Source organism: Mus musculus, chromosome 7 (genome assembly GCF_000001635.26).
Source record: "Mus musculus strain C57BL/6J chromosome 7, GRCm38.p6 C57BL/6J".
Taxonomy (NCBI): Eukaryota; Metazoa; Chordata; class Mammalia; order Rodentia; family Muridae; genus Mus; species Mus musculus.
Genome location: NC_000073.6, coordinates 139,078,552 through 139,103,179, shown reverse-complemented (window position 1 = coordinate 139,103,179; position 24,628 = coordinate 139,078,552). Strand labels below are relative to the sequence as shown.

At 52.0% G+C, this 24,628-nt stretch overlaps 2 protein-coding genes across 6 annotated transcripts in view; both read right to left on the bottom strand.

Moving 5' to 3' along the window:
- Positions 1-1,384: 1,384 nt before the first annotated feature.
- On the bottom strand, positions 1,385-17,199 carry Dpysl4 (dihydropyrimidinase-like 4). 5 transcript variants are annotated; one of them, XM_006536192.3, is made up of 15 exons: positions 17,019-17,199; positions 14,782-14,937; positions 13,582-13,670; positions 12,837-13,021; positions 11,154-11,318; positions 9,513-9,574; positions 9,339-9,419; positions 8,718-8,786; positions 8,203-8,323; positions 6,856-7,012; positions 6,372-6,513; positions 5,188-5,358; positions 4,531-4,710; positions 3,275-3,440; positions 1,385-2,278 (listed from the first exon to the last, which is right to left on the bottom strand). In XM_006536192.3, exons 4-15 carry the CDS (start codon positions 12,958-12,960, stop codon positions 2,187-2,189), a joined length of 1,530 nt encoding a protein of 509 aa, XP_006536255.1. In that variant the 5' UTR covers positions 12,961-13,021; positions 13,582-13,670; positions 14,782-14,937; positions 17,019-17,199; the 3' UTR covers positions 1,385-2,186. The 5 variants fall into 5 exon arrangements, with proteins under 5 accessions (XP_006536255.1, XP_030098472.1, XP_030098473.1 ...); XM_030242612.1 differs by lacking the exon at positions 14,782-14,937 and adding an exon at positions 8,415-8,544 and having other exon boundaries at positions 17,019-17,198; XM_030242613.1 differs by lacking the exons at positions 14,782-14,937; positions 17,019-17,199 and adding exons at positions 8,415-8,544; positions 16,413-17,008.
- Positions 17,200-19,203: 2,004 nt separating this feature from the next.
- Jakmip3 (janus kinase and microtubule interacting protein 3) overlaps positions 19,204-24,628 on the bottom strand; it is a gene marked incomplete in the record, with an annotated part of 143,247 nt that continues 137,822 nt past the window's right edge. The window contains 1 exon segment of the mRNA NM_028708.2: positions 19,204-21,501.

Here is a 24,628-nt window from a genome sequence, read left to right as displayed (position 1 = left end):
GTCTGGGCCTGTGGTTCCAGTCAACCAAGTGAATGCTGCCCTCCTGCCTGGCCAGGCTATGGAGTCACCAAGTGACCAGAGTGACCACAGTATCTGAAGATCTGGCTCTGCTGGGAACAGAGTGAAGCCCCCAGGACAGAGCAGGCAGCTCCAACCCCTGCCTGCCCCGCCACACAGTGGGAGTGACTCCCAGTGAGGCCCATGCCTAAGATGCACAGCAGGGTGCCCCAACACACTGCCTCTCCTTGTAACCCCTTCAGGTAGCTATGTTCTGAGTGAAAACCTAGCCAGGTCAGGGGTACCTCAGGATAATTCGGGGTTTGGTATAAATGTGTAATGGGTGGCTGAGATAAGAGCACACTCTCCTTTATGATGCTGACAGGGATGTAATTACATCCTCGGCCCCTTTGATACCCCTCTCCTTGCTGGGGAAAGTAGAAAGACACTGTCAAAGAGCACAGCAGCCAGCCAAAGCCCAGGATTCAAGCCTAAAGCTTTGCTGGATATGGTAGTACACCTTTAATACCAGCACTTGCGGGGGGTGGGGGGGGGGCAGGCGGATCTCTTGAGTTCGAGGTTAGCCGGGTCTACACAGCAAGCTCCATCCAGACCAGTCAAGGCTCCATCACAAGACTGTGTCCCAAAACAAAATGAAATCCAGTCTGAAGCCTTACTGACTGTGTATATGTGACCCAGGGGAAGTCTTCCCCCAGCCCCCAAAGGTGGCAGGGCTGCCAGGTTGGGCCTTCAACAAAGTTGCTGCTAGGACCAAAGAAATGATAAAGATCCTGGATGCTGACAGTGCATCGGTTTCCATGGAAATGCTCCTGCTGCTGAGAATAGATGTTGAGAGAAGGGACAAGCAGTTTGGGGATCCCTTGCCTGGGATAAAGAACTAAGACCACCACCATGAGAAGATTTAAGGCTAGTAGGCTAGCCCCGGATTTCTGACATTAGAAAGGCATTCATAGGAACTGCCTAGTTGCTTTCCTTCCAGGGCTGGGTCCTGGCTGTGAGCAACTGTGCTCACCTCCTGGGCTGTCCCCCATACTATCCTACACCCCACCTGAAGGGCATGCTTCCCAGTCTTCCACTAGCTAGCTCAGTCCAGCGGGGCTGGTTTGAGCCTGGCCAGTCAGAGCATGGGTTTCCTCCTACTGACCATCTGGCTGTGAGACGTAGCCAAAAATCCTAAAAGGAAGAGCCCTCTCTCTACCATTCAGGTCCAGCCATGCCCATGGCCCAGAGGCAGAGACCACATTGCTAGATAGCAGGCAGCTGGGCAGAGGGAGCAGGAGTGGCAGGGGCCTCGCTGGTCCCCATGCAAATGCTTGTGAGGGAGGGAGGTGTGACTGGCAACACACAGGCAGTTTCTAACCCAGAGTTTTTTGTTTTTGTTTTTGTTTTTTTTATTGACCTGACTCACATCAGGCTTGGCCGGTGGTGGCCGGCATCTGGTACAGCAGCATGCAGATCCCTGGCTACAGTTTCCTCACAGTACAAAACCGCTACTCTAGTAATCCTATAGAAACACACTTTGTAGGAAAAGGCAAGCCTTAGCTAAGGGATCATCCAACGCCCTAGAGGGGGGCTGCTATAGGAGCTCAGGTTTGGTCCTTGGAAGTGTCTGTGTGGGAGGGAGCTCCCCTGCACCGAGTAACTGGTGGATCCCTGAAGTCACGGCAGCTCCGCAAGGCGGAGGCCCTGCTCACCTGCTCTCCTCCCTACACCAGGGCAGCCAGGGGGACAGGCCCCCAAGGGGTAGCTGCACCTTAGCAACATGGAACTGGTGGAAGCTTGGGGGCTCCCACGGGGCAGTGATTTCTTAGGGGGTGGCAGCAGCAAACGCCCACCCTGCCTACACCAAGACCCCCAGAAAGCTCAGGAGCTGGAGGCCGAGAGCTCTCATGGAAGGCCTTCGTGGTAAGGTCAGGGGGGGCAAGAGGCACCTGCTCACTGCCATGCCTAATCCTCTCACTCTGGCAGTGAACTCTCCCTGGGTTCAGCCCTCTGGGGCGGGTACCTCAGAGTGGGGGCTGGGTCACCCAAGAGAGAGCTTATGGGGAGGGGGAGGGTAAGGCTGAGCACCTTTCACAATAACAATCTACAAAGGAAGGAGCTAACTGACGTGAGTCGTCCCCACACCCTGCCAGTGGGGACAGCACCAGCTTGCCAAGACCCCAAGTCTAGGAAAGAGACGTGATGTTGGAGCGTCCTCCGGGGGGTGCCATGATCTTCTGAGCCGTACGTCTGGCAATGTGATCGTCAGCCTGAGAGCCTGAAGAAAGGGCAAGCAAGTGTGATAAGGAGGTGGGAGGGAGTGGTACGGGCTCTCCTTCCATCCGAAAGGGAAGTCAGACATTAAACTGGGACCACAGAGCCATTCTACCCAACCTCATGCAATGTGTATACATGGTTGGTTCTCTCCCTAAGCCAAGGCTGACAGGGCAGGAGGCCAGGAAGCCTGCTCATCCCTAAGGCAATAGAAATGACCAATGGAGCTTTATAATCTGTGAGGACAGGAAAGCAAAAGCTAACTAACTCTCCAGGAAGCCTGCCCTGCGTGGTCCCTGTGCGATGGCAGGTGCTTGCCCATCTTCAAGATGATCTTGCATTCTGAAGGACTCCCCCTTATCCTATATCACCAAGTGACCAGGAACTGCTATGGCCTCCCAAACAGGAAGATGACAGAAGGAAGGCAAAATGGTGATGTAGCCCCCACTCACAGGTAGGGGATGTGGTAAAGAAGGCCTTGGTAGGCAAGAGGGGAGACAGAGAAACCCCTCAGCTAGTAAAAGCCAACGCTGTTGGTCAACATGGCAGGGACACTCTAGTGTGTCCCCAAATGCTAAGGACACAGCTCAGATCCATGCCTCGCACTTCACCAGTGATTCTGGAGCTGGTGAGGCTGAAGGAGTTATATTATAACTTGGGTCCCCACAGAAGTGACACCTCTCTTCCCATGGACGCTGGACATTCTGTGTTTAGTCCTGGGCTGACATAGCCTTTCCCAGCTTGCTTGGTTCAAGGTGCAGGTTCATTTCAGCAGCACCTCAAGGGCAAAGGCTAGGGCAGAAATGGACTTCCACAGCAGGGGTGCATACTTCATTGCGCCTCACCAAGGTCAGTGCCTCCTACCCTACAATGCCCACCCTGGCCCACCCTGGAATCTGCCCTGCTGTGTCCAAGTCTTCAGCTGAGCATAGGGCCCTCTGGGCACAGGCTGTTTTACCTGGCAGAAGAGCCTCTTACCCCATACCCCGACCCAACTCACCAGATAGGCTGAACCCCGACTGGTGCAGGTTGCGCACGGGTGGCACTGAGATCTTGCCTGAACAGGATGCACGGGCCTGTGTGCCACTTCCTGGCTTGGCAGGTAACATCACTTCATGCACAGGCCCGTCGTACAGGCCTCGAGGCACACCGTGGATCTCTGCTAGCTATGAGGTCAAGAAAGCTGGAGTTTTAACTAGTTGAGCTGATGAAGGGTAGTAGTACCCTGACTATCTGCTCTGTACCCCAACTTGGTCCTGCTTAATATTCTCATGCCCTCCTGAAAGAAAGGATCACACACAGCTTCATATACAACTCCCTCAGTGTTCTCCCTGCATATCAGTCTGCCTACACACACACACACACACACACACACACACACAGAGAGAGAGAGAGAGAGAGAGAGAGAGAGAGAGAGAGAGAGTACACCTCTGCCACAAAAGATGTCCAGAGAAGGCCATTTAAGAGCACATCAGCCTCATCTGGAACTGGAAAGGGACCCAGGTCCCAACTGTGACCAGGAGGCAACTTTGGGATGAGGTTCTGGATCCTGTCTGCCCAGATAAGGGCTCCCCAAACCAGAGGCATTTCTTAGCACTCCAGCATGGACCAGTGACCCAAAGAGAGACATTGATGGGCTTCTGCTCCTGGCCAGCATTTCCCTCTGGGTTTCTGGACCTACCTGACAGTCTGGTATGAACCAGCCCACAAGGGTCTGATTAGATCCTACTGGCAACGGGAATGGTCTCACTATCTAGAAGATGACAGCAAGCAGGAATGAACCAGTTTATCCCCATGTCCCCTCTGCACATGGGACTAGGCTTGCCTCAGAGAGATCTGTCCACTACAGGCTCCTTCTAGGGCCTCAATTCCTGCTTTAACCCACAGGGAGGAAGGGAGTACAGGTGGTGTGCTCTGGACCACATTAGCATCTTCATGGCAATGCACTCAGGGAGGTGGTTATAAGTGAGTTTATATCCATCGTTCCTATGGACAACTGTAACAGATGGTATATACCACCAGCACTGAGTAGGCGTTGAGCACAGGAGGAACCAGGCCTGCTAAGGGCCTCCTGGTCACTTCCCGTATAATAGGCGATGATCAGTAGGCCTTGGGCAAGTGAATGGCTTCCACTGTGCCTTCCAAATCCACATTAGCCAGTAGGCAGAACCTCACACATGAGCTCACTTTCTCTGTACTGAGAACTCCATACCTGCCACCTGTTTGATGTCCTGTCACCCCAGGTCAGCCTCTTACCCTGTTGCGAGCCTTTATCCTCTTATAGACAAAGTCCGGGAACGTCTTCCGGGGAATGAAGCGGCCAGCCCCTGGAGTGACAAGCAGGTTTCCGTCCTCCAGCACCACTCTGCCCTGACTTATGACCACCGTGGGCACTCCTCGGCACTCCACTCCTTCAAAGATGTTGTACTCTACATTCTGAGGAGAGGCCCACAGGTGCAGCACCCTTCAGTCCTGGTCCCAAGGCTGGCCAGCACTACAGGGAACCTGCATGTGCTGTGCCAAGACTCCACCCAGAAACACATGCAACTAAGGCAGACAAGTGACACACAGAAGGAATCACCCCTCAACCAACCCAGCACCCCTGAATCATGAGATTCTTATGAAGTCAAAAGAGGCAGAGTGTGTTGTAGGGATGGGGTGGGGGTGAGGAGGACAGGTGTGGTACCCTCTGCCTCAGTCTCCTGATTTGTAGGATTGGTTGGGAGACTCAGGCACACACTCATGAGGACAGCAGACAAGTGACTGGCTAAGTGAGGTGCTGAGTAGATGTGGTGCCGGACAAGTCAAAGCTACCAAGAGCCTCATTGAGGGTAGACACCTGCCACCTGTCCTGGGTAATGCCCCTGGGAAGCAGATCCAGTCAGGTTTGGCTAAGGAGGGGGGCGTCCTCACCAGGTTATGGCTCTTGGCAGAGATGACTTTCGTGGCCCTGGGGTTCCAGATGACCAGGTCAGCATCAGAGCCCACGGCCACACGCCCCTTCCTGGGGTAAAAATTGAAGATTTTGGCAGCATTTGTGCTGGTCACGGCAACGAACTCATTCTCGTCCATTTTCCCTGAAGCCTGGGAAGGAAGAGGGCCAGCTGAGGGTAAGGGTGGGCTGGTAGATGTCCTGGGATATCCCAAGCTCAGGAAGAGTTCCAGCCATGACCTCACCATGGCACTACCAGACAGGGGCACTAATGACAATGACCAGGCAGTCCAGGCATGTGACTGCTCCTATGGATGCAGCCCCATTTCTAGTTGCCTTTGTGAATAAATGGTGATACTTGGATACCAATAACATGTCCCTTGAGATACTGTAAGAGTCTCCCTGGTTTGTAGGCATGGCAGAGGGAGCCAGGATACACAGGAAGGAGACCTGCCCTCTAAATATGTACCTGTGTACCTGCCTGCCTCCCTCCCTATCTCCTTCCCTTCCTCCCTCCTTCCCTATGTCCTTCCCTTCCTCCCTCCTTCCCTCCCTTTCTCCCTCCCTATCTCCTTCCTTACTTCCCTCCCTATCTCCTTCCCTCCTTCCCTATTTCCTTCTCTTCCTCCCTCCCTATCTCCTTCCTTCCTTCCTTCCTTCCTTCCTTCCCTCCCTCCCTTCTTCCCTCCCTATCTCCTCCCTCCTTCGTTCCCTCCCTCCCTATCTCCTTCCTCCCTCCCTCCCTCCCTCCCTCCCTCCCTCCTTCCTTCCTTCCTTCCTAACACGATTCTGCTGTGTAGCTCAGGCTGACTTTAAATATTCCTGCCTTGGCTTCTAGAGTGCTGGAACTACAGGCCTGCATCACTGGCCTGGCTATAAATGAATCCCTTTTAAAAATTTAAAGTTCTTCATTAACATGAAACAATTGCCTATTTATGGAATGCAGGATGATGAATATGTCATTAATCTCCATGGTAGGGAATCCATAAATGTGACAGTCTTGTTCCAAGGACTAGGTGTCACTGCTAGGTGCCGTCACTGCTAAGCTAAGGCTTGGAGGGATAAGGCTGGTCTCTCTCACACACAAGTTCTGGTGGTGGAGTCCTCCTGCAGCATGGTACTGACAGCCCTTTGCCTCACCCCATATCCCCAGGCCTAGACTTACCACACATTTCTCCCAGACCACAGACATGCGCTCTTCTATACCGTTGACTCCCTCGGGGATCAGTGTGAAGTTGTCTTTGCCAACAGCCTTCTGGGCAGTAGTGAAGGTGCAGTGGGCACTGCCTGTCACCTGGAGGTCCCCACTGAGAACAAGCCAGGGTCAGAGTGGGCCAGGGGCTGGCCCTTTTGAACTGACCACAGCTGGGTCAGCTCCAGCTTCCTAGGCAGCAAGCCAAGGCTATGGAACTTATGTACAGAAGGGAGAGAGTGGGCAAGGTGAGGATAGTATGGAGGGCATGAACAGAATCGTGAGGGGCCAAGGGCAAGGCGGCATAGGGATGGAGAACCTCATCTGGGACCAGAGAGCCCAGCAGTTCCCCAGCGAGCTTTCCTGTAGCAGCCTGGGATTCCTCTGGGGGCATCTGGAGGAAGCACTGGCTTGGAGACCATAGGCTGACCTGAGCTCTGGTGGGCTGAGTGCTCACCTGGACAGCAGAGAGGTGAGGTGGTCTGCAGTAGTAGGGTCCGGGTTGATAGGGGGTGAAGTGACAAAGGCTGCAGCCTTGGCCCAGTTCTTGCTCCAGTAGTGTGAGCCATCAGTGCCCAGGCTGGCAGTGATAGGTTCCCCAAAGACGACCACCCCTAAAATGAGCAAGGGTTATGGCAGGACCTCACTAACCTGCACCCTCTAGGAGCCTGAGCACACCATGGGTCCCACTGTTTCCGACTCTCTGTCCTTACTTTCACGGCCAGGGCGAGCTTGTTCTCTTTTCTGGGGCCCCTGGCTAGTCATTGGCCCTGTGGGGTGATTCGTTGGGAGGTATAGTGGCTGAGACACTGATCCTTTCCGTACCCACAGTCTCTGCTAGGGGTCCGGCTGCTGGACCCTCCAGCTAGGCCACAGAATAGAACGTGACTAATTAAGCCTGTCACTTCAGACTCAGAGAGGCCAGATCTCTGAACTAGGCTGAGGCTGTTCCTATAAGGGAAGGGGAAAGCACCAGGCTGCAGAGTAACATCTTGGGAGGAGGGACGAAGCTCCAGGGTAATCCTCTCCCTTGTAAACATCGTGGGTCTCTGTGCCAGGTTTTGGGAAGAAAACTTGTCGTTGTCTACTTCCACTTCCACCCCAGGGACTCCACAGTCTCAAGGCAGGGTTAGAAAATGGGTTCTCACTATGAGCCTGGGTCGGGGAATAGATACTAGATCCTCCATTGTTCTTGAACATGCTGCCTCTTTTATGTATGACCTTCGTCCTATGCCCCCATCCTAGCCCTCTTCAGTGCCCTGGTGACTGCTGGGGCTTCCCTGGCCCTCTGAACTCACAGCCTTTCTGGATCCACACACGATCTAGCCCCTGCCAAACACAGCTACGGACCTGCCAGGACATAGGTGTCTGCCCCTAGAGAGTCTGAGTGTTATGAACACGGAGCCCCTTCGGCTCTCAGGATGCGTATCCTGGCTCCTGAACCTATAACAACTATGAGAATGAGCCCTCCTATGAAACTGAGAACCTCTCTCATATACATACTCATAATTCTGCCCTTGAGGTCCCTGGGAACAGAAACACGGGGCCCTGGTTTGCTAAGAACTCCTAGTAGGCAGTTATTACTCTAACAAGGCTGGAGCCTAGGGTCCAGCCCCATTCCTCAGAGGACACAGGGCTCCTAAATGTCCCTTGAGCCTTTATCGCAGGGACTAACATAAGCAGGTGCCCCATGAAGAGGCCTACATTTCCACTGAGTCGTCTCTCCTTACCACCTGGAGGTCCTCAATTGTCAGCAGAGCTCTGGGAGGCTAGGGACATATGGGAAGCCAGTGCTGGCACTCACCCCTGCGCTTGGCTTGGGCAACCATGTCAGCTGCACCCTTGCTCATCACCTTGGTGACGTATAGTGGGCAGTTGGCCTGCTTGGCAATGGTGACTGCTCTGTACACAGCCTCGGCCTCTACCTGAAGATGGTGAAGGGAGAGGCCAATCAGAATACAGTAAGCCCTGCCCGAGATTTCCTGTCCAGTTAGGCTCTGGGACACCCAAGATCACCTAGGAGACTGTAGGCACTGGAGCGTCCCTGTTGGAGCAAGGGCCCAGTGAGGCCTCAGTGTCTAGAATCTGGGTTGACCCACACAATTCTCAGGGCCCAAGTGCACTGCCTTCTTGCCTCGGGTAAAGGCTGTGGGGTGAAAAGTGGTTGAGATGATTCGGGTAGGCAGAGGGTCATTGCACTAAGCCCCCCAAGACGAGGACAAAATGAGCAGAGTACTACACAGGCCATGAAACAGGGCCAACTTCGCACAGCACTGGGGGTCGGGGTGGGAGATGGTATTCTCAGCAGGGCAGACTTACCTCTTCTGGGTGGCTGAGCACATGGCCCTCAGGACCAGTGATGCCTTGCTCCAGCAGGCGCTTCTGTTCCTAAATGATAAAACGCTTTGCTCCAGCCCCGAGCATCCCAAGCCCTGGATATGAAGTGCCTGGTTCACAAGACCCATACCTCGAGCATAGTTCTGGGCCCCTGGACCTCCCAGAACAGAAAAACCACAAAGAAACCATAGCAGAGTGGACTTGGGAAAGGCTGGCCCAAGACGCCAGACCTTGACAGGCAGCCACCTCCCTTACCCATCCTGACCTTGGGTGTCATACTGCATTCTTTCAAGGGGTACTTTGGTAAGATCTGTGACCATCATGAGGGAAAAACAAAAAACAAAAAACCCACAAACCTATGTTTTTCCTAACACCCCAGCTGTGGTTTGGTTTAGGGAGTTACGGCTCCCTAACTCACAGGCTGTTTGACCTTTGAGTTAACCTTCCACTCTCTCCTTAGGAATCTTGCTCCCATCCAGGGGTCACAGAGGTCACAGGTCTCATATTGTCTCCACCCAGATTTGTCTGCCCACCGGGGGCCCACATACTAGGCGTCACCTTGACCCACCCAGCCGACCCTGTGGGCAGCAGAGTATCTCACACCTCCTCCACGATGTCCCCATTTTCTGCGTGCACCTGGGCCACAGCTCCCAGGTCCCGGATGAGGCTGAAGATTTCATATATCTGCAGAGACAGAGTTCCATGCCTGTAGGGTCGTCTCTCCTGCAACAGCCCAAGGTACCCTACTGACTCCTTGCCTCCGAACCCTGCTCTCACCTGACCGTCAGTACACTGGCACCTGTCCTTGTATGCCATGAAGACCAGGAAGGAGTTCACACCTAGAAGAGAGGCTAGAGAGGCTCAGACACCAGGAGAGGAGCCCCGAGACAGTGGCATTCTCCCACAGAAGCTGTGCTGGCTGCCATAGCATCTGCCTGCAGGCAAACCTTCTCCATCAACAAGCCATGTCACACGATAGAGCTGGCTGTGTCTCAGCCACTCCCTTACTGCTGCTCAACACCCCAAGCTTGGAACACTTTGTTCACCCAGTAGGTACATGGGGAAGTATGGACCTACTATCACCACCACCACCTGTCAGGCAGATCTTCACTCCTGCAAGGCACAGAACAGTGTAACGGGCTTGCTGCCTACGCCCCATCCTCTCTCTTCAGGAGAAGCAGCCAGGCCTGGCATGCTGGGGAATCCACTCTCGGCCCATCTGGCATGTCACCTGCCTACAGGTCCTGAGCCCTGCTTCACACCACAATTCACAGTGCATGTTCATGACACTCTGAGAGGGGCAATCCTAGTCTCCGGGCTGGGACCTCAGACACTTAGGAGGGGGAGGGGGAGGGGGCAATGCCCATAATATTGAAGTCCAATCAAGAGCAAGCCTGAGCCTTCCCAACTCTTGGGCAACTAGAATCTGCCCAGGAACTCCCAGGACCAGGACTGATGAAGGTCCATTGGGGACTGAAGGCAGCCCCAAGCCCACCCAGTCCAGGGCCCTATCCCCTTACTAGCTAGAAATAACCTGGGGCACCCCGGGAAAAATGGGGACACCCTCCCAGGTAATGACTTGCATGTGATGTCAATTTCTGATTAGGAGGCAATTGTGACAGGGAGAGGCAGCGCTGCGGACACCCTGCTCAGAGATATGAGGCTCCAACTGCAAGCTGGAGAGCGGACTCCACTACACTCAAGTGGAGGAGGCATCGGGCCCTATGCTCCAAAGGACATCAGTGTGAGGACTCTCATTCTCTGGAAACCGGAACCCAAGGAGATGGCCTTGGGTCCATAGCAGGCAGACAACAGTGTCTTATAAGTGTCAAGGGTTCTATAGTCAGGAAGTCCAGTGTCTTGGCCCTACTCATCTGTGAGCTGCAGATGCCACATAGAATTCAGTAGAAGACATGCATCCAGGACAATACCACTGCTTGTCAGCCCACTAATAAACCCTGCTGTGGTTTTAGCTTTAGGGCTTTGTGTAGAATGGATCTAGTCTTTACTTACAGGTGAGTCAGTTTCAATACAGAGCTTAAACAACCTGTTAAGAGAAAAACCAAGTGATGGAAATGTGACTGCATCTCTGTCATCGGGGCATCTCACCTAAAACAAACAAACAAACAAACAAACAAACAAACAAACACCGAGAGCCTAGGACAGCATGGTTGCTGAAGTTTCTGTGGGAAATCCAATTTTACGGGGTGTGTTCACGGCGCTCACAGGAGCGCCTGGTCCAGAGACTTCGAAAGCAGAATTGACTTTAAATGACTCTTCACCAACTCAATTCCTAAATCCCCACCTTCCAATCAGGCTGGCAGACTGCAGCAAATCACAGGGGTTCTGGAACGGACCCCATAGTCTGCCTGTAGACACTGTGACCCCTAGGTACCACCGCCCCTCACTGCTGCCCACCTTTGTCCCTGACTAGGGCCTCCAGCTCTTCTTTGGTGCTCTCGTGCCAGCGAGGAATGTCCACATGTAAGGAGTAGTCACAGCAGGCCGCGCTGTCTGCTCGCTCCCGCCACTGCTCATAGGCTGCCAGCAGGCTCACACCAGCGTCAGGAAACACATGGTCCACTGTTGGGGACAGCACAGTTAGCCAGGTTCCCCAGCCTGGCCAAGATGTCCCACTATTGTCCAAGGGGGATTTGGGTTCACATTGTGGAGACCAGAGTGGGATTGGAGGAAGATACAGCAGCGGGGGTCCTGTCTTGCTACCTTCCCTGCTCTGGTCAGCTCATGGGTATCCTCTGATCACGTCCCTCCATTCTCTCTGAGAAGGGAGCCCAAGCTCAAGCCACCCCACTTCCAGCAGACCTTGGCTTCCTGGGGCACAGCAGTGATGGTCAGGGTTTTTTCCAGCTGTCCACAGTGCTGGCCCTGTGGACCTGAAGGCTTCTAGAAAACTCTTTCTACTGAGTCAGTTTCCATGGCCTCGCTGACTCCACAAGGCCCAAATGGTCCCAAATCACTTCTGCATGTGGCCACTGTGCTGGCTCCTTCCAGAGACAAACACTGCCCACTGGTCAATCCCGGGATGTGCCAGGAGAGAGCTCAGAGGGGCTGCTAAACAAAACGGTGCACCTCAGGAACCAATGGCTGCCTCATCTCCAGGCCACGTTCCCTGTACTCTACTTGTACACCACTCAGATCGCCAGCCAGGAGTGGGCTCGAGCACAACATAGCCTATGCTTCAGCCTTATGTATATCCTGTTTGTGTTTCCAGAGACACTTCATGGATGGGTCGTGTAACAGCGTGGCTGTGCTGCCTCACTTGGGCTACCACATGTACTTGAGCAGGCGCCTGTGGTGGCCACCTTGCTGCTAGCCTTCCCTCAGTCTGTGAGAAGGTGAACCAAATCAAGCTGTGGGTGTAGCAATGGCTGAGTGTTGTTGTGAAGTGCCCGGACTCCCTAGAAGTCTCTCCCCTGGTAGCAGTAGGGATGGGACTTACTGTGTACCAGGTGCACAAAGAAACTTGTATGGTAAATCCTTTATCCTCAGACCTTAGGGATGAGCCCTTTCCTCCTATCTTGAAGGCATATAGCATGCGTATATGGGGCATAATAATGAGTCCAAATAGAGAGATGTGCACAGAGAGAGCTCAAACACGGAAGTGTGAATGTCCTGTCTCAAAAACATTCTTGATACAGGCAAGAACTTACTGCAAACAGACTTCAAAGGCAAGGTTCAGCCACAACTCTTCTGGTCCAGAACACTGAGATTTCCAAACCTCAGCTTCTGGGCAGCTGCCAATCCCCTAGGGGGAGTAAGTGGGCACAATTCTATTTATCCAGAGCCCATCAGCATCCTAGAATGAGCCAAGGCAACTGGCCCAGAAAGAGATGCAGGAATGGCCAGGGTGTGCCCAGCATGTTTTAGATGGAGACGTAACAGAGAAACAGAACTGAGAAAACCCACCTCTTGCAGTGAGGAGATTCGCTGTCCCAGCACACCTAAGCATCTACAGAAACCCAGCCTAAGTGTTACTAAGTCATACTAAGTGTTGTGATAACACAAAGGCACACATGGAAGCTGGAGCCACTGTGTTATTCAAGGCTTCATGATTATCTGGCAAGCCGCCTGCACACTCACATATCATGGTGGTCCCGCCTGCTAGAGCCGCCTTGGTGCCCTGACAGAAATCATCAGCTGGGGTCATGCCCATCACAGGCATCTGCAGCCGGGTGTGAACGTCAACTCCCCCAGGCAGCACCATCAGGCCATGAGCATCGATGGTTTTGATGCCCCCAGGGACGATGAGATTTTCTCCAATTTGTCTGAAAGCGACAAAAAAAGAGTCATCACTGATCATACAGAGCTCCAGTTAGAACTCAAGCTAGCTCCATGGCAGAGGCTTGAAGAAGTGAGGGCTGGAATCTTGCCTGTGAGGAAAAGGCAGGCCAGATGGTTACCTATCTGCCCAGATGCCAGAGAACATAACTCACACTGTCTCGGGAGAGCAATGCAGAGAGCCCAGTGCTGTGCCAATATGGCTTCCTCCTGCCCTCCACTGAAGCCCCTGGACTGACCAGTGCTAGAGCTCCTTGGCACATAAAACAGAGGCGTGAGCAGCTCAGCATTTACCATTCATCGCCAGGAGCCCAGAAAGGCTGTGATAACACAAAGATACACGGACGCTGGGCCCATTGTGTTTCTCAAGGTCTTATGATTATCCGGCAAGACTATCGAGTCTCAAGGACGGTTCCCAGGGACAGGGTTTTGGTGTGCGTCAGGGGGAAGTGTCTGCATGATTTCCATCCAAAGCAGACACCTGAGTACCAGGTAACCAACTTCCACACATAGGCAGATCTACAAATACCTCTGGGTAGAAACTTACTTAATCAGACCGTCTTCCACATACAGATCAGCATGAAAGGACTGGTCATCGTTCACAATCTTCCCACCTTTGATGAGAAGGCGGTCGCTCTGACAGAGAGAAAACAATGGGCGCTGAGGGAGACATCTTAGACGACTAGGAATGTCTTTCCCTAGAGTGACAGAAATGCTTTGGCTCATTTTGTAAGCCATAAGAACCAACTCAAAGGTGTGTTGATAGTACTCCAAAGCGGGATACTCAGAGCAGAGTCCAACACAGCCCTGGCACTAACTGCTCAGCAGATGCTGAAGGCAGGGGGCTAAGTGTGGACACCAGAGCAAAGCTGTGTTGGTGAAAGTATGGTGGGTGAAGCAGCTGCTACGTTTGAATCTTCCTAAAAGAATCTGGCCTGAGGGAAGGGCTGGTGACCTCCCTGTTCTGAATAAGCACCTAGATACTCCTCTTCCATCTGTACTGACAAAGGTAGATGGGCAATAACAGAACTGGGCTGTTACACCAGAATGCTACAGGCCCATGATGGGGCTAGAAGCCAGACATCTTAGCCTTGAATCCAGAGGTTACAGCCCCGGTATAGAGAGATGGAGGCCGCATGTCTCTAGCAAGGCACAGGTCATAGAACTGCGGGAGGAATCCAGGCTGCCTTGAGCATCACTGGGCTTCTCTAGGGAACTAGTACAGGAGAGCAGTGTGGTGGGGCAGAAGTAAAGGATTGTTCCAGGCTAGGAAGCAGCTATATACAAAGGCCCTGAGGCAGGAAAGAGCTTGGGTTGGTATTAAGCCTCAGAACAAATGAGGGCTACAGTAAATGGGGAAAACAAGACGAAGACCAGGTATCAGAGGTGGGCAAGTTGAGCCATACAGGTTTCAGAGTCCACGGGATGACACTGGGGCCAGGAGCATTTGATTAGTTCTTTCTGATACAGAGATGACCTAGGCTGTCAGAAGGAAAACTGATTATGATATGGAAAAGGGAAGCAAGATGGCTGCTTGAATGGCTTCCTAGGTAGTTCTGGGAAGGTGAGAGGCTCTTGGTCAGTGTTACTGACATGAGCAAACAGATTTGATGGGGACTGGGTGTCGATGGGCAGAACTAACAGAAAGCCCGTGAGCACAAGGGATGGGCGGTGAATAAGAAGGCTCCAGGCTCTGATGCAGTGTGAAGACATTCAAGTGGGTAAGGCAAGCTCTCTGTGGGCTAACCTCAGCAAAATTGGAGGCAGAGTATCAAACTGATTGGTTCCAATGCTTAGGATCCATAGGACAGACACTTCGAAGACCAGCCCGGAGGGAGGAGTCAGGCAGAAAGGGAGACTTGCAGATGAAACTCTCGCATGGGCCTCAGAATCAATGGCCTAGCTTTGGTGGAAAATAGTGGAGACACACAAGGAACAGAGGGGTAGATGCAGAAGAAACCTGTGGCTGCCCCTTTCCTACCCATTATGAGCCCCAACTCTTCCTGTGAACTAGCCAGGGAAACTACTCCTCATTGAACAAGAAAACCTGGCTACATGCCCCAAATTCCTGTGGCCCATGTGGCAGCCAAGCCAGACCTCCAGGCCAGCTTCAGCCCTGTTATACACCAGTGTGAGGCCAGGAGAACCAGCTGAGAGAGTGCCAAGCAGAGCCTTATCAGCCTACAAGGACGACAGGGAGCCCTTTGTATACTCCACTGTTTTGACCAACTGCCTAGTGTTGGGCTGAATTCTCAGGGTTCTCCTATTCTGTCATTACCACACAGTCTTCCAAAGGCCTGGCAACTAAGCCCAGCCTACATCACCCAGCCCCCTACCCACACACGATTTTTAAGCTGGTTGGGGGAAACGACGAAAAGAATGACTTGTAAACGTTTTGTGAAATCCACATTGCAGCATCTAGGGATGAGGTTCATAGGTCCATTCCTGTCCATGAAATCACCCTGCCCAGGAGTCCTCAAGCAAGATAGACATGGCATGGCCCCCAAGCTGAATGGACTTCCCATCTGGCCCGTCGTGGAAGTAGCTTGCTGACTCTACTTAGCATGGCTGCAGCTCTTTTACAAACTCTCTCCAAATGTCTGAGTGCTCACTAACCAGTCTCACTGAGCATTGGTATCTACAAAGGCCTACCACAGCCACCCACTTCGTGGGGCTGGTACTCAGGACCACACCCCTCCTCTTCCCCTCTCTGCCTAGCCATTATCAGAAAAATCTAGGATAACTCAGCCCTTAGGAGGAATCTCTGAGCCAGAAATCTTGAGTTCTGGGGGTCCTTATTTAGACTCCTATTTTCAGGCACCAGAATTTGCACTCTGGGGTTCCCCGGATTTGGGGGAGCAAGCAATACTGTGATATACACTATCTAGATGAATGGGAATTCCAGTGAGCCCTCTCTCTTTTCATGAACACTGCTTGACTAGGCAGGAGACTGCTACCTCCATCTCTACTCACTGCCAGCTAGCTGGTGGGACTTTTCCCTCAGGCCTGGACCCCTAGGAACAGTAGGCAGCCAAAAGGCAGGAACTACTTTTGGTTCCTCTAATAGGAGAAGAGGACTCCCCGTAGAAGGCTAGGGAGCTGACCTCTCCAACAGCCTGATTAGACTCCAGAGCTCTTATGATGAGAACAAGTCTAGAGCTTTTTAAAGACCTCCCGGAGCCCGCGACCTGGTCCAGCTGATCCCAGCTCCCTTTCCCTTCCCCCGAGGCTTCCAGCAGCCCCATTGGGAAGGCTTTGTTTCCTGGCCGGCAGGGTGGACACACTGACCTCTCACTTTCTGCGTGTCTGTATTGAGGAGGTCTGTTCTGAAAGGGGGCTCTGTAGGGATGTTGGTTTCAGTGGTCAGTTAGTACTCACCTCTCCGTGGAGTCTCCGAACCCGGCTTCGTGCAGGGGCTCGGGGCCTCCAGGGACATCAGATCTACTAGCCAGGGCTAAATCGCTTTGTCTCGGACAAAGCGCTAGAGACACGAAAGCGGCGCGCCCAGGGGGTAGACGGCCACGGGCTGCTCTGGGAGCAGCTTCGGACGTCCGAGTGCCTTGAGGCCCCGGGGCCAACAAAGGCTGTGTCCGCCGGGCGTCCTGGAGACAGAGCTCCAGGCAATGTCCACTTGAACCCCATCCGCCACACGCTAGACCCAGCAGGAGGCCGGCCACCTATGCTCCGGCTAGCAGGCCGCTCGCGTACCCGGCCTCTCCAAGCGGATCACCGGATTCCGGAGAGCTGGCGGGGCCGCGGGCCTGTGCGCCGACTGCGCAAAGGGTTCCGCGCGGCCTGGAGAGCTCTCTCCGCTGCTGGCGGCGCGCGAAGGAGAGGGCAGAAAAGGTGGCGCTGGGCTGGGGACTGGAGCAGGTGTGGGACTCACGGACAGGGCCGGGAGGGTCGTCCGTTGAGCGTGCAAGCCAAGCCACTCCCGCCGTGGGCAAGGGGCGCAGACGCAGCGAGGGCGGGGGCCCGACTCACCGTTATCCGGGGAATGCTCTTCTTGCCTTGGAAGGACATCCTGATACACGGGCGGGCTGAGTGTCCTCGGTAGGGGCTGCGCGGGCGTGGACGTACCGACGAGGACACGCGCGGAGCTTAGGAAGTCCGAGTGTGAGCTAGCCCGGCTCTGGGCTCCGATTAGCTTATTTGCATCCAGGCCCCGCCCACCGACCGTCATTTGCATCCGGGCCCCTCCCCCTTGCTCCCGTTTGTGCTGGTTTGCTTGGAAATCTTTCCCTTTTCCTTTTCTTTTCCTTCCCTCTCTCCCTCCCTTCCCCAAGAGCATCCTGGAGGCCACAGGCTGGGACCACTGCACCCCGGTCCACCTGTGCGGAGTAGAGAAGGATGACTTACGACCTGTCAGGACCATCACTTATGAAGTTTGCAATCAGGGAATGACAGGAGAAGAGTTACCTGGCCAGCCTGGCCGCACCTAGCCTTGTTCTGTGGTGGCCCGAGGCATCCTAGGCTCCAGGGTTCAAAACTAATTCTCACATCTAGGTGGAGGAGCCAAAATCTAGCCTAGCATCTCTAGCAGAATCCATACATATTCAAGGAATGGTTCCGGGTTGGAGCGCAATCCCCTAGCCTGGTGTGACCGCGGGACTAGGGAGTGGTGATGCCTAGGCCAAACTGTTCCTTGGCAGGTCACACCAGTCTAAGGTAGGAGGTGGGTAGTCATTGAAGTGGCAGAGAGAAACAACCAAGACAAAGATGAAAGGGCTGGACTGGACACTGCCAGGGAAGACCGAAGAGGAGACTCTGTAGAGAAATCCAGGTGGGACCAGGACCGATAGCTAGCCAAGCTTCCTGCCCCAAACCTGAGTCCTACTTCCTTTACCTGCTGAGGCCTGCAGACTGGGGCCACATTGGGCAGGCCCCAGGGACAGGTTGCGTTGGCTGGATCATCTCTGCCTGGCTCTTTGGGGGCCCTGTGGTTCCTGGTGTAGCTCACCAACCTGAGGACTTCTTCAGGCTGTCGGGTGGTGCATCCATCGATAGCTCTTATTTTCCAAGACATCCTCCGCACAGCAGAAGAAAACACCAAGCTTAAGCCCAGCCAGAGGCTTCACAGACATGCAGGGTAGGGCCGGCTATCACAGTGGGAGTAGGATATTTGCAGCCAGGTGACCCCAACCCCTAGCATGAGGCCTGCATGTGGAATGGGGCAGTGCTGCAACCTCTTGGGCCCCCTCGGAGCCCACATAAGCCTTTCTGTACTGATGCTGTCCATAAACAGAGGGTGCTGAAAGCGTTGGGCCAGGCCAGAGGCACCAACTGTCCTGAAGAACCCTGGCGACTTGCCCTCAGGACACAACTTCCACCCCACTCCCAGAAGGCAGGGCAAGAGCTGTGAAGCTGGTGTCTACTCCAAGTGCTGTGGCAGCATCCATGCTGGACCATGATGCATCCATGCTGGACCATGATGCATCCATGCTGGACCATGATGCATCCATGCTGGACCATGATGCATCCATGCTGGACCATGATGTAAGAAGAGGGTCTAAGGACCAGCAAGGACAGCCTATTCTAAAGCCGAGGTTAAGGATTTGGAACAAGCCAGAGGTGTTCTCAGACACACCCCTTAACCCCACAGGACATTAATTGTTGTCATTGTGGAGTCTACAGTGATGGATGGATTTTAAACAAAAGACCCCCACCTTCACATTGTCCACCCAGCCAGTCCTTTAGAACACATTCCTGGACAATGAGTTGCTGTGACACTCTACAGGGGTCATGGGCCTGGCAGTGAGTCTAGACTATACCACCTTTCTTCCCACCTGCCCTGGACACCCCCTCCCCCAAGGCACCTGTAAAATTTCAGCTCCTCATCAGAATGGGAGCTTCTACAATGGATATAGCCAACTGTTCTTATTAAGGTGCCAAAGGGTTGGTTTTTTTTTTTTTCCTTTCCTAAGCTACTTGAATTTGATGAAGTCACTGAAATAGAGCTTACTGGTAGCCATCTTCAGCTAGCGACTGCCAGCGTCTTTTGACTGAAGGGGCTGTCCTTCCAATGACTTTAAGTGTCTGTGGATGAGGCTGCAGATAAGGTGTGGGCTTCCCTCCCCAGTGGGCATGAGGTCCAAATACTGAAGGCAGGGAAGGCTAAGACAGATAATAAATTCACACTTTAATAACACTCAAGGAGACACCTTGAGCTAGGATTTAAAACAAGTTTTATTAAAACTGTACAATAATTTACAAATAAGTAAAAATTCTCTGGTATATATTATAGGAACCACAATACAAAAATATGTGTAAAATTTATAATTGACCACGATACAAACCTAGTTTAAGCCTGGGAATACTGTTTAGCACGGAACGGAAAGGTTGAGTGTTGAGAGGGGCTGTGTTGAGGATCGCTTCATCGAACACAAATACTGCCTGGCACTTTGCCACAAGAAGCCAAGTTCTGCTCCTTTTTGCATAAGTTTACAGTAAAGCTTTTTTAAGAAAAGATAACAATAAATATATGCTTTGATACATATACTCACAATGTGATTTTCCTGAGCCTAAACTTAGATCCATGACTGTGTTTTAACACACAACCCACCTTAAAGGGTTCGATGGTGGAGTGATGGCCAGAGCTGATCGATCAGTGTGCCTCAGAGCCACTCTCCACCCTCCCTCCTGACTTCCAGTCGGTGTTCACAAGCTGCATAAGGCACTCAGGTTTCCTGAAGGCTACAGAGTCTGCAAGGGCAAAGATGTCCATCACAGCCTTCAGCAACAGGACGCTAGACCAGAGAAACAAAGTAGACACCACACGGCTGTTCACAAAGGACTCTGCAGTTTACGTGGATTTCTAGTTTAGACAAACGAAAACGCTTATGCTGTTCCATGTGCTGCACACAGGGTGAGCGGGCTGACAACTTCATGCAACGTGAAGCCGAGGCCCACACCTCAAGTGGCACAGTTCGAGATCCTGGGGGGCTGTGTCAGGGTCCCTCTTCTTGCTTCACCAGGGCAGTGCCATGGCACACGGATGCCCTGTTTTAGGAGATAGCAGCGGGAGCTCAAACGTGGGAGGGAATCCTGTCCAACCCAGCATTTGGGATAAAAGATTCAGTCTGGGATTTAGAAAATGCACCTTACTTTTGAAGTGCTTGGGCTCTTCAGATGCTCATTGGCAGCAAGAATCAGTAACAAAGGCTCGAATTTACTCCCCCATCCCTGCCCCAAGTTCAGATCTGACTTTGGGATCAGGTGACAAGGGAGGGACAGCCTTCCAGCTAAGCATGTGCTTTCAGGAACAGAGCTGGGTAAAAATGCAGTTTGGTTTGGGGATTTTACCTAACATTCATTGAGCCATTTTTCTTTCTATGTACATATACTTTACACATAAACAGTAACGACTTAATGAGCACTGGGACTTATTTACATGCTTCTCTTTCTTATACAGCCTTTCTTAAAAACAACAAAGTTCTGTAATTTAGAGTGTTGGGTGGGTGGGTGGGGAGTATGATGAAGTATTCCGGACACACACACAACATGCAGACCCACGTTCCCACTGAACCGAAGGGGTGTGAGGCGGGGTGAGTTTCCAGTGCAACTTTTTGTTCCTACTGAGTTACTGATCTCTTGCAAGTTCACCTAGAGCTGGGCCAGGAGCGCTGGTGGGCAGGGAGCAGCATGGACCTGAGACAGCTTGGAGATGCCTGCATTACACGGTCCATCGGTCACTAACACAGTGGTTTCTGTCACCTTCAGATCTGTGGCAGCACCGCTGATACAGCCCTATTGCTGCCATTCAGTGCTGAGTACAGCAAATGGGTCAAGGGAAGGAAGTCATTTAAATAAGACAAGACCATGCACTAAGGACTAAAAATTTCAGATTCAAAGACCAAACCCAAAGTCAGGCTCAGCTAGAGAAATGATGACTGGGCATGGGTAGCCAACAGGAAGGACCAAGAGCACCTAGTGCATTTCCCAGCAGAAATCCTGGAGTCGCTGAAAAAAGGGCCCATGTGTCCAATCCTGTAAGCTTTTCTCTGATTTTGACCTAGGGGCCTGTAACTACTTGGTCATCGGCACCACAGCAGAACATTTTTCCTGACACAAATATAAGATGAACCTAATACTTTCAGACAGTACCCTCATTCCTTCCCCCTGGCTACTGAGCTTCCTAGTATACAATGTTGAATGTAATGGTCACACCTGACTGCATATCTCCCTATCCAGTGTGCCAGCTTCTAGGTGCTTTGAAAGGGCTCTAATCCGGGCACTGGCTTCTCATTGAGAAGCACACACATGAACACACATGCACACGCATGCCCTCCTGACTTCAGCACAGAGGGTGACAATCTTAGCCTAGCAGGGATGCGATGAGGACAGAAGAGTCTCCTCCAACCAGGATGCAGCTGGTCCATACAAGGGAAGACTTTCCTGGACGCTGGATGTACCATCTAGCACAATGGAAACCTCATTTGACCGTCCTCATGGCTGCTCTGTTTTCTCTCTGAAAAAAAAAAAGAAAGAAAGAAAAAGAGCAGAAACAAGGGCTTTAGTGTAACATACTACACACACACACACACACACACACACACACACACACACATACACACACACACACACACACACACACACACACACACACACACACAGGAGTGTTCACAATGTGGGGCACACAAAGAGCAGGGAGAATGAGGGCTCCGTCCAGACTGGCTCTTCATGCAGGCAGTAGTATCACATTCTGGAGGAGCTGGCTTTGTGTGTGTGTGTTGGGAGTGGGGGTGGGGGACACTGCACTAATGGCACATACGGAGCCTCCATCTGAGCAGACACCCTCCCAGGAGACTGCACCACACGCTAGTCTACACTCCTCATTGCAGAATCCATCTGAACCCGTCCTCACTAGTCCCTAGAGACTGCCAAATTCTTCTCAACTTGCTCTTCTTCTCCGAGCTTAAAAAAGGGGAGGGGTGCTTCTGCTAGCTTCTAACTTTCTTTTATTACCTTAAATTTTTTGTTAATGTTTCTAGACACTGAAGGAGCTACTGAAGTTCCTTTCAAACTGATCAGCAATGGATGCAGTGGGTGGGGGAAGACCCAAGACCACGGACACTAACAGCTACCTAACAGGATATCACCTCACATACGGTTTTTAAAAAAATTAGAGGCTGCAAAAATGGCTCAGTGGTTAAAAGCACTGGCTGCCCTTACAGAGAACCAAGATTTGATTCCTAGAACCCCCAGGACAGTTAATGTAAAGCCAGTTCCACGGTATCCCACCCCCTCTTGTGGCCTTCGCTGGTACTGCATGCACATTCTTCACATATACAAACAGATATATACCCATACACATAACAAATTTAAAAATAGTAAAGGTTAAAGAATTTTAAAGAATTATAATAAGCAGTCACATTATGTATATGCTAACTTCTGCACACATTTAGTTGGAATCAATGCAGTCATTATAATAACTTATTACTCTCTGCCTTTAACCGGATTCACTTCTAGATAAATTGTCACAGAACCATCTATTTTTAGAACATTAAAGTAGGGGACTATTTCAATTCTAGGCTTTTTTATTTTTAAGGTAGAAAGTCAAAGCTCCAGAGAGGAAAGGGGAGAATGCCCAGGTGACACTAGAGGCTGATGAAGCCTGAGGCTCTGATGGTCTACTCTTTAACTTTCCCACCCAAGGCTCTTACCACACACCCATCAGCCCTTACACACATCCATCCCCCTCCCACTCCATGTACTGACTCTATGAATTATGTGATCAATTGTCCAGAGTATGAACTACACACATGATAAGAAGAAGCAAAATCCATTGAAAATAATATGCAGAACCCTAAAATAGCCACTCCCTAAACTGAAGGGAGACAAGGGCATCTGATTGCCTGGGGCCATTCCCTCTGTCACTCGTCTGGGCCAGTAGCCTCCCTGCTTTGCTCACACACTCCATTCATTGCCACTGTTTGCAGGTGGGTGGCATTCTGCCTTCATCTGTGACTGCATGTGTAGGTACATGAATGCTACTAACACACACACACACACACACACACACACACACACAGAGAGAGAGAGAGAGAGAGAGAGAGAGAGAGAGAGAGAGATATTCTAGAACAGGTGGTTTTCTGTCCTCATCCATGACCGTGTGCCTTACACAGGCACACTGAACGTACATGTCCATTTGTGCACATCTGTATGCAGTACAACACACACATGCATACACAATATTCATATACATATACAGGTACATCTGTACATCCATATACACACGCACAATTTCTAGAATGGCTGCCTTTCTGCCTTTCTCTCACCTGTGACTGTACCACACACAGTACATACATCCATATAACATGCATACTGGGTGCACACATATACTCAGGGATATCTTTTTGGTCCCAGGGTTCCAGTCCTACTAAATTCCTTGTGCCCTACTCCCCAAGCCCAAGCCTCGGAAACCACACTATTCTTCCTCTAGCTATTCCCTTTCTGGCCACTAGTTCAGTTTCAGGTCAAGTTTTCAGTCAGACTGGAGCCATGCTGGCACAGGGTAAGCAAGAGTAAAACCATCTTGTGTGCCTGGTCGTGGTATCTGTGTCCCATGGAGGTCATCAATGTCACATGCAACTGCTTTACCAGTGCTAGCTCAGACCGCCACACCCTCACTCACAGTGGTGGCCTCTGTACTCAGGAAGCCCGAAGGTACTCTCCTGCCTGCAACCTGGAGTGGGGAAAACAACTTCTGAAACAAGACTTTCCCTGCTTGGACCACACAAAGGATCAGACGACAGCAGGCATTCCTTTCCTCCCAGGTCTGGAACTTAGTAGACTGGGGTTGGGTACCCAACCAATCAAACCCCTCCAAAGCCTGGAACTATGCATCTCAAGTGGACTCTCCCCAGGGGAAGCGCTGCATAAATGCGCTTGCGTTTCCCTTCTGTGGAGGGTGTGCTCCATAGAAACCTCACAGGAAGAGAAGAACACAGAAACCTGCTCAGGTCCCCATGACCTTGCCTGTGCACCACACTCCCTTGTGTCGACAGAGCTGTGTAGCTGATGACGTAGCAGGGATAACTCAGCCACAGGGGGATGACTTCTAGTGAGATGCCCAGCATGGGGTGATCTTGGTGACCCTGTAATACTCCATTTCCTCTGCCTCTGGGAAGTTAGCAGGCTGGGGTCAGATACGGCATGGCCCTTAGCCGTCATGAGCATCGTCATTTGCCCTTTCAGATAACAAGTGTTTCTTGGTGTCAGGGGCCACACCAAGGACCCCATGGCAACAAATGCAGGCCTAGACTGCTGCTTGTCGCCTCAAGAGCTTACAGTTTACAAAGACAAGTGACAAGAGAGGAACTGACTAAGTGGCATGTAATGGAGATGCTGGGTGCATCTGGGAGTCCCGTGCCTGCTCCAAGCTGCTTCAAATGAGGCCATTACCTGCCTCATGGTTGTGTGACATGTTTAAAGGCCAGCAGCAGGACCACAGCCTCCCCTCTCTCTGGTGAGCGAGCACTTAATTAAACTTCAGTATTGGGTTACAATGAAGCTGGAGATTCACTATGAATTGGTAAGACGAGGGAGGGCTCAGCTCAGAGAACCAAGATGAGTGGAGTGGGGTGGGGATGAGG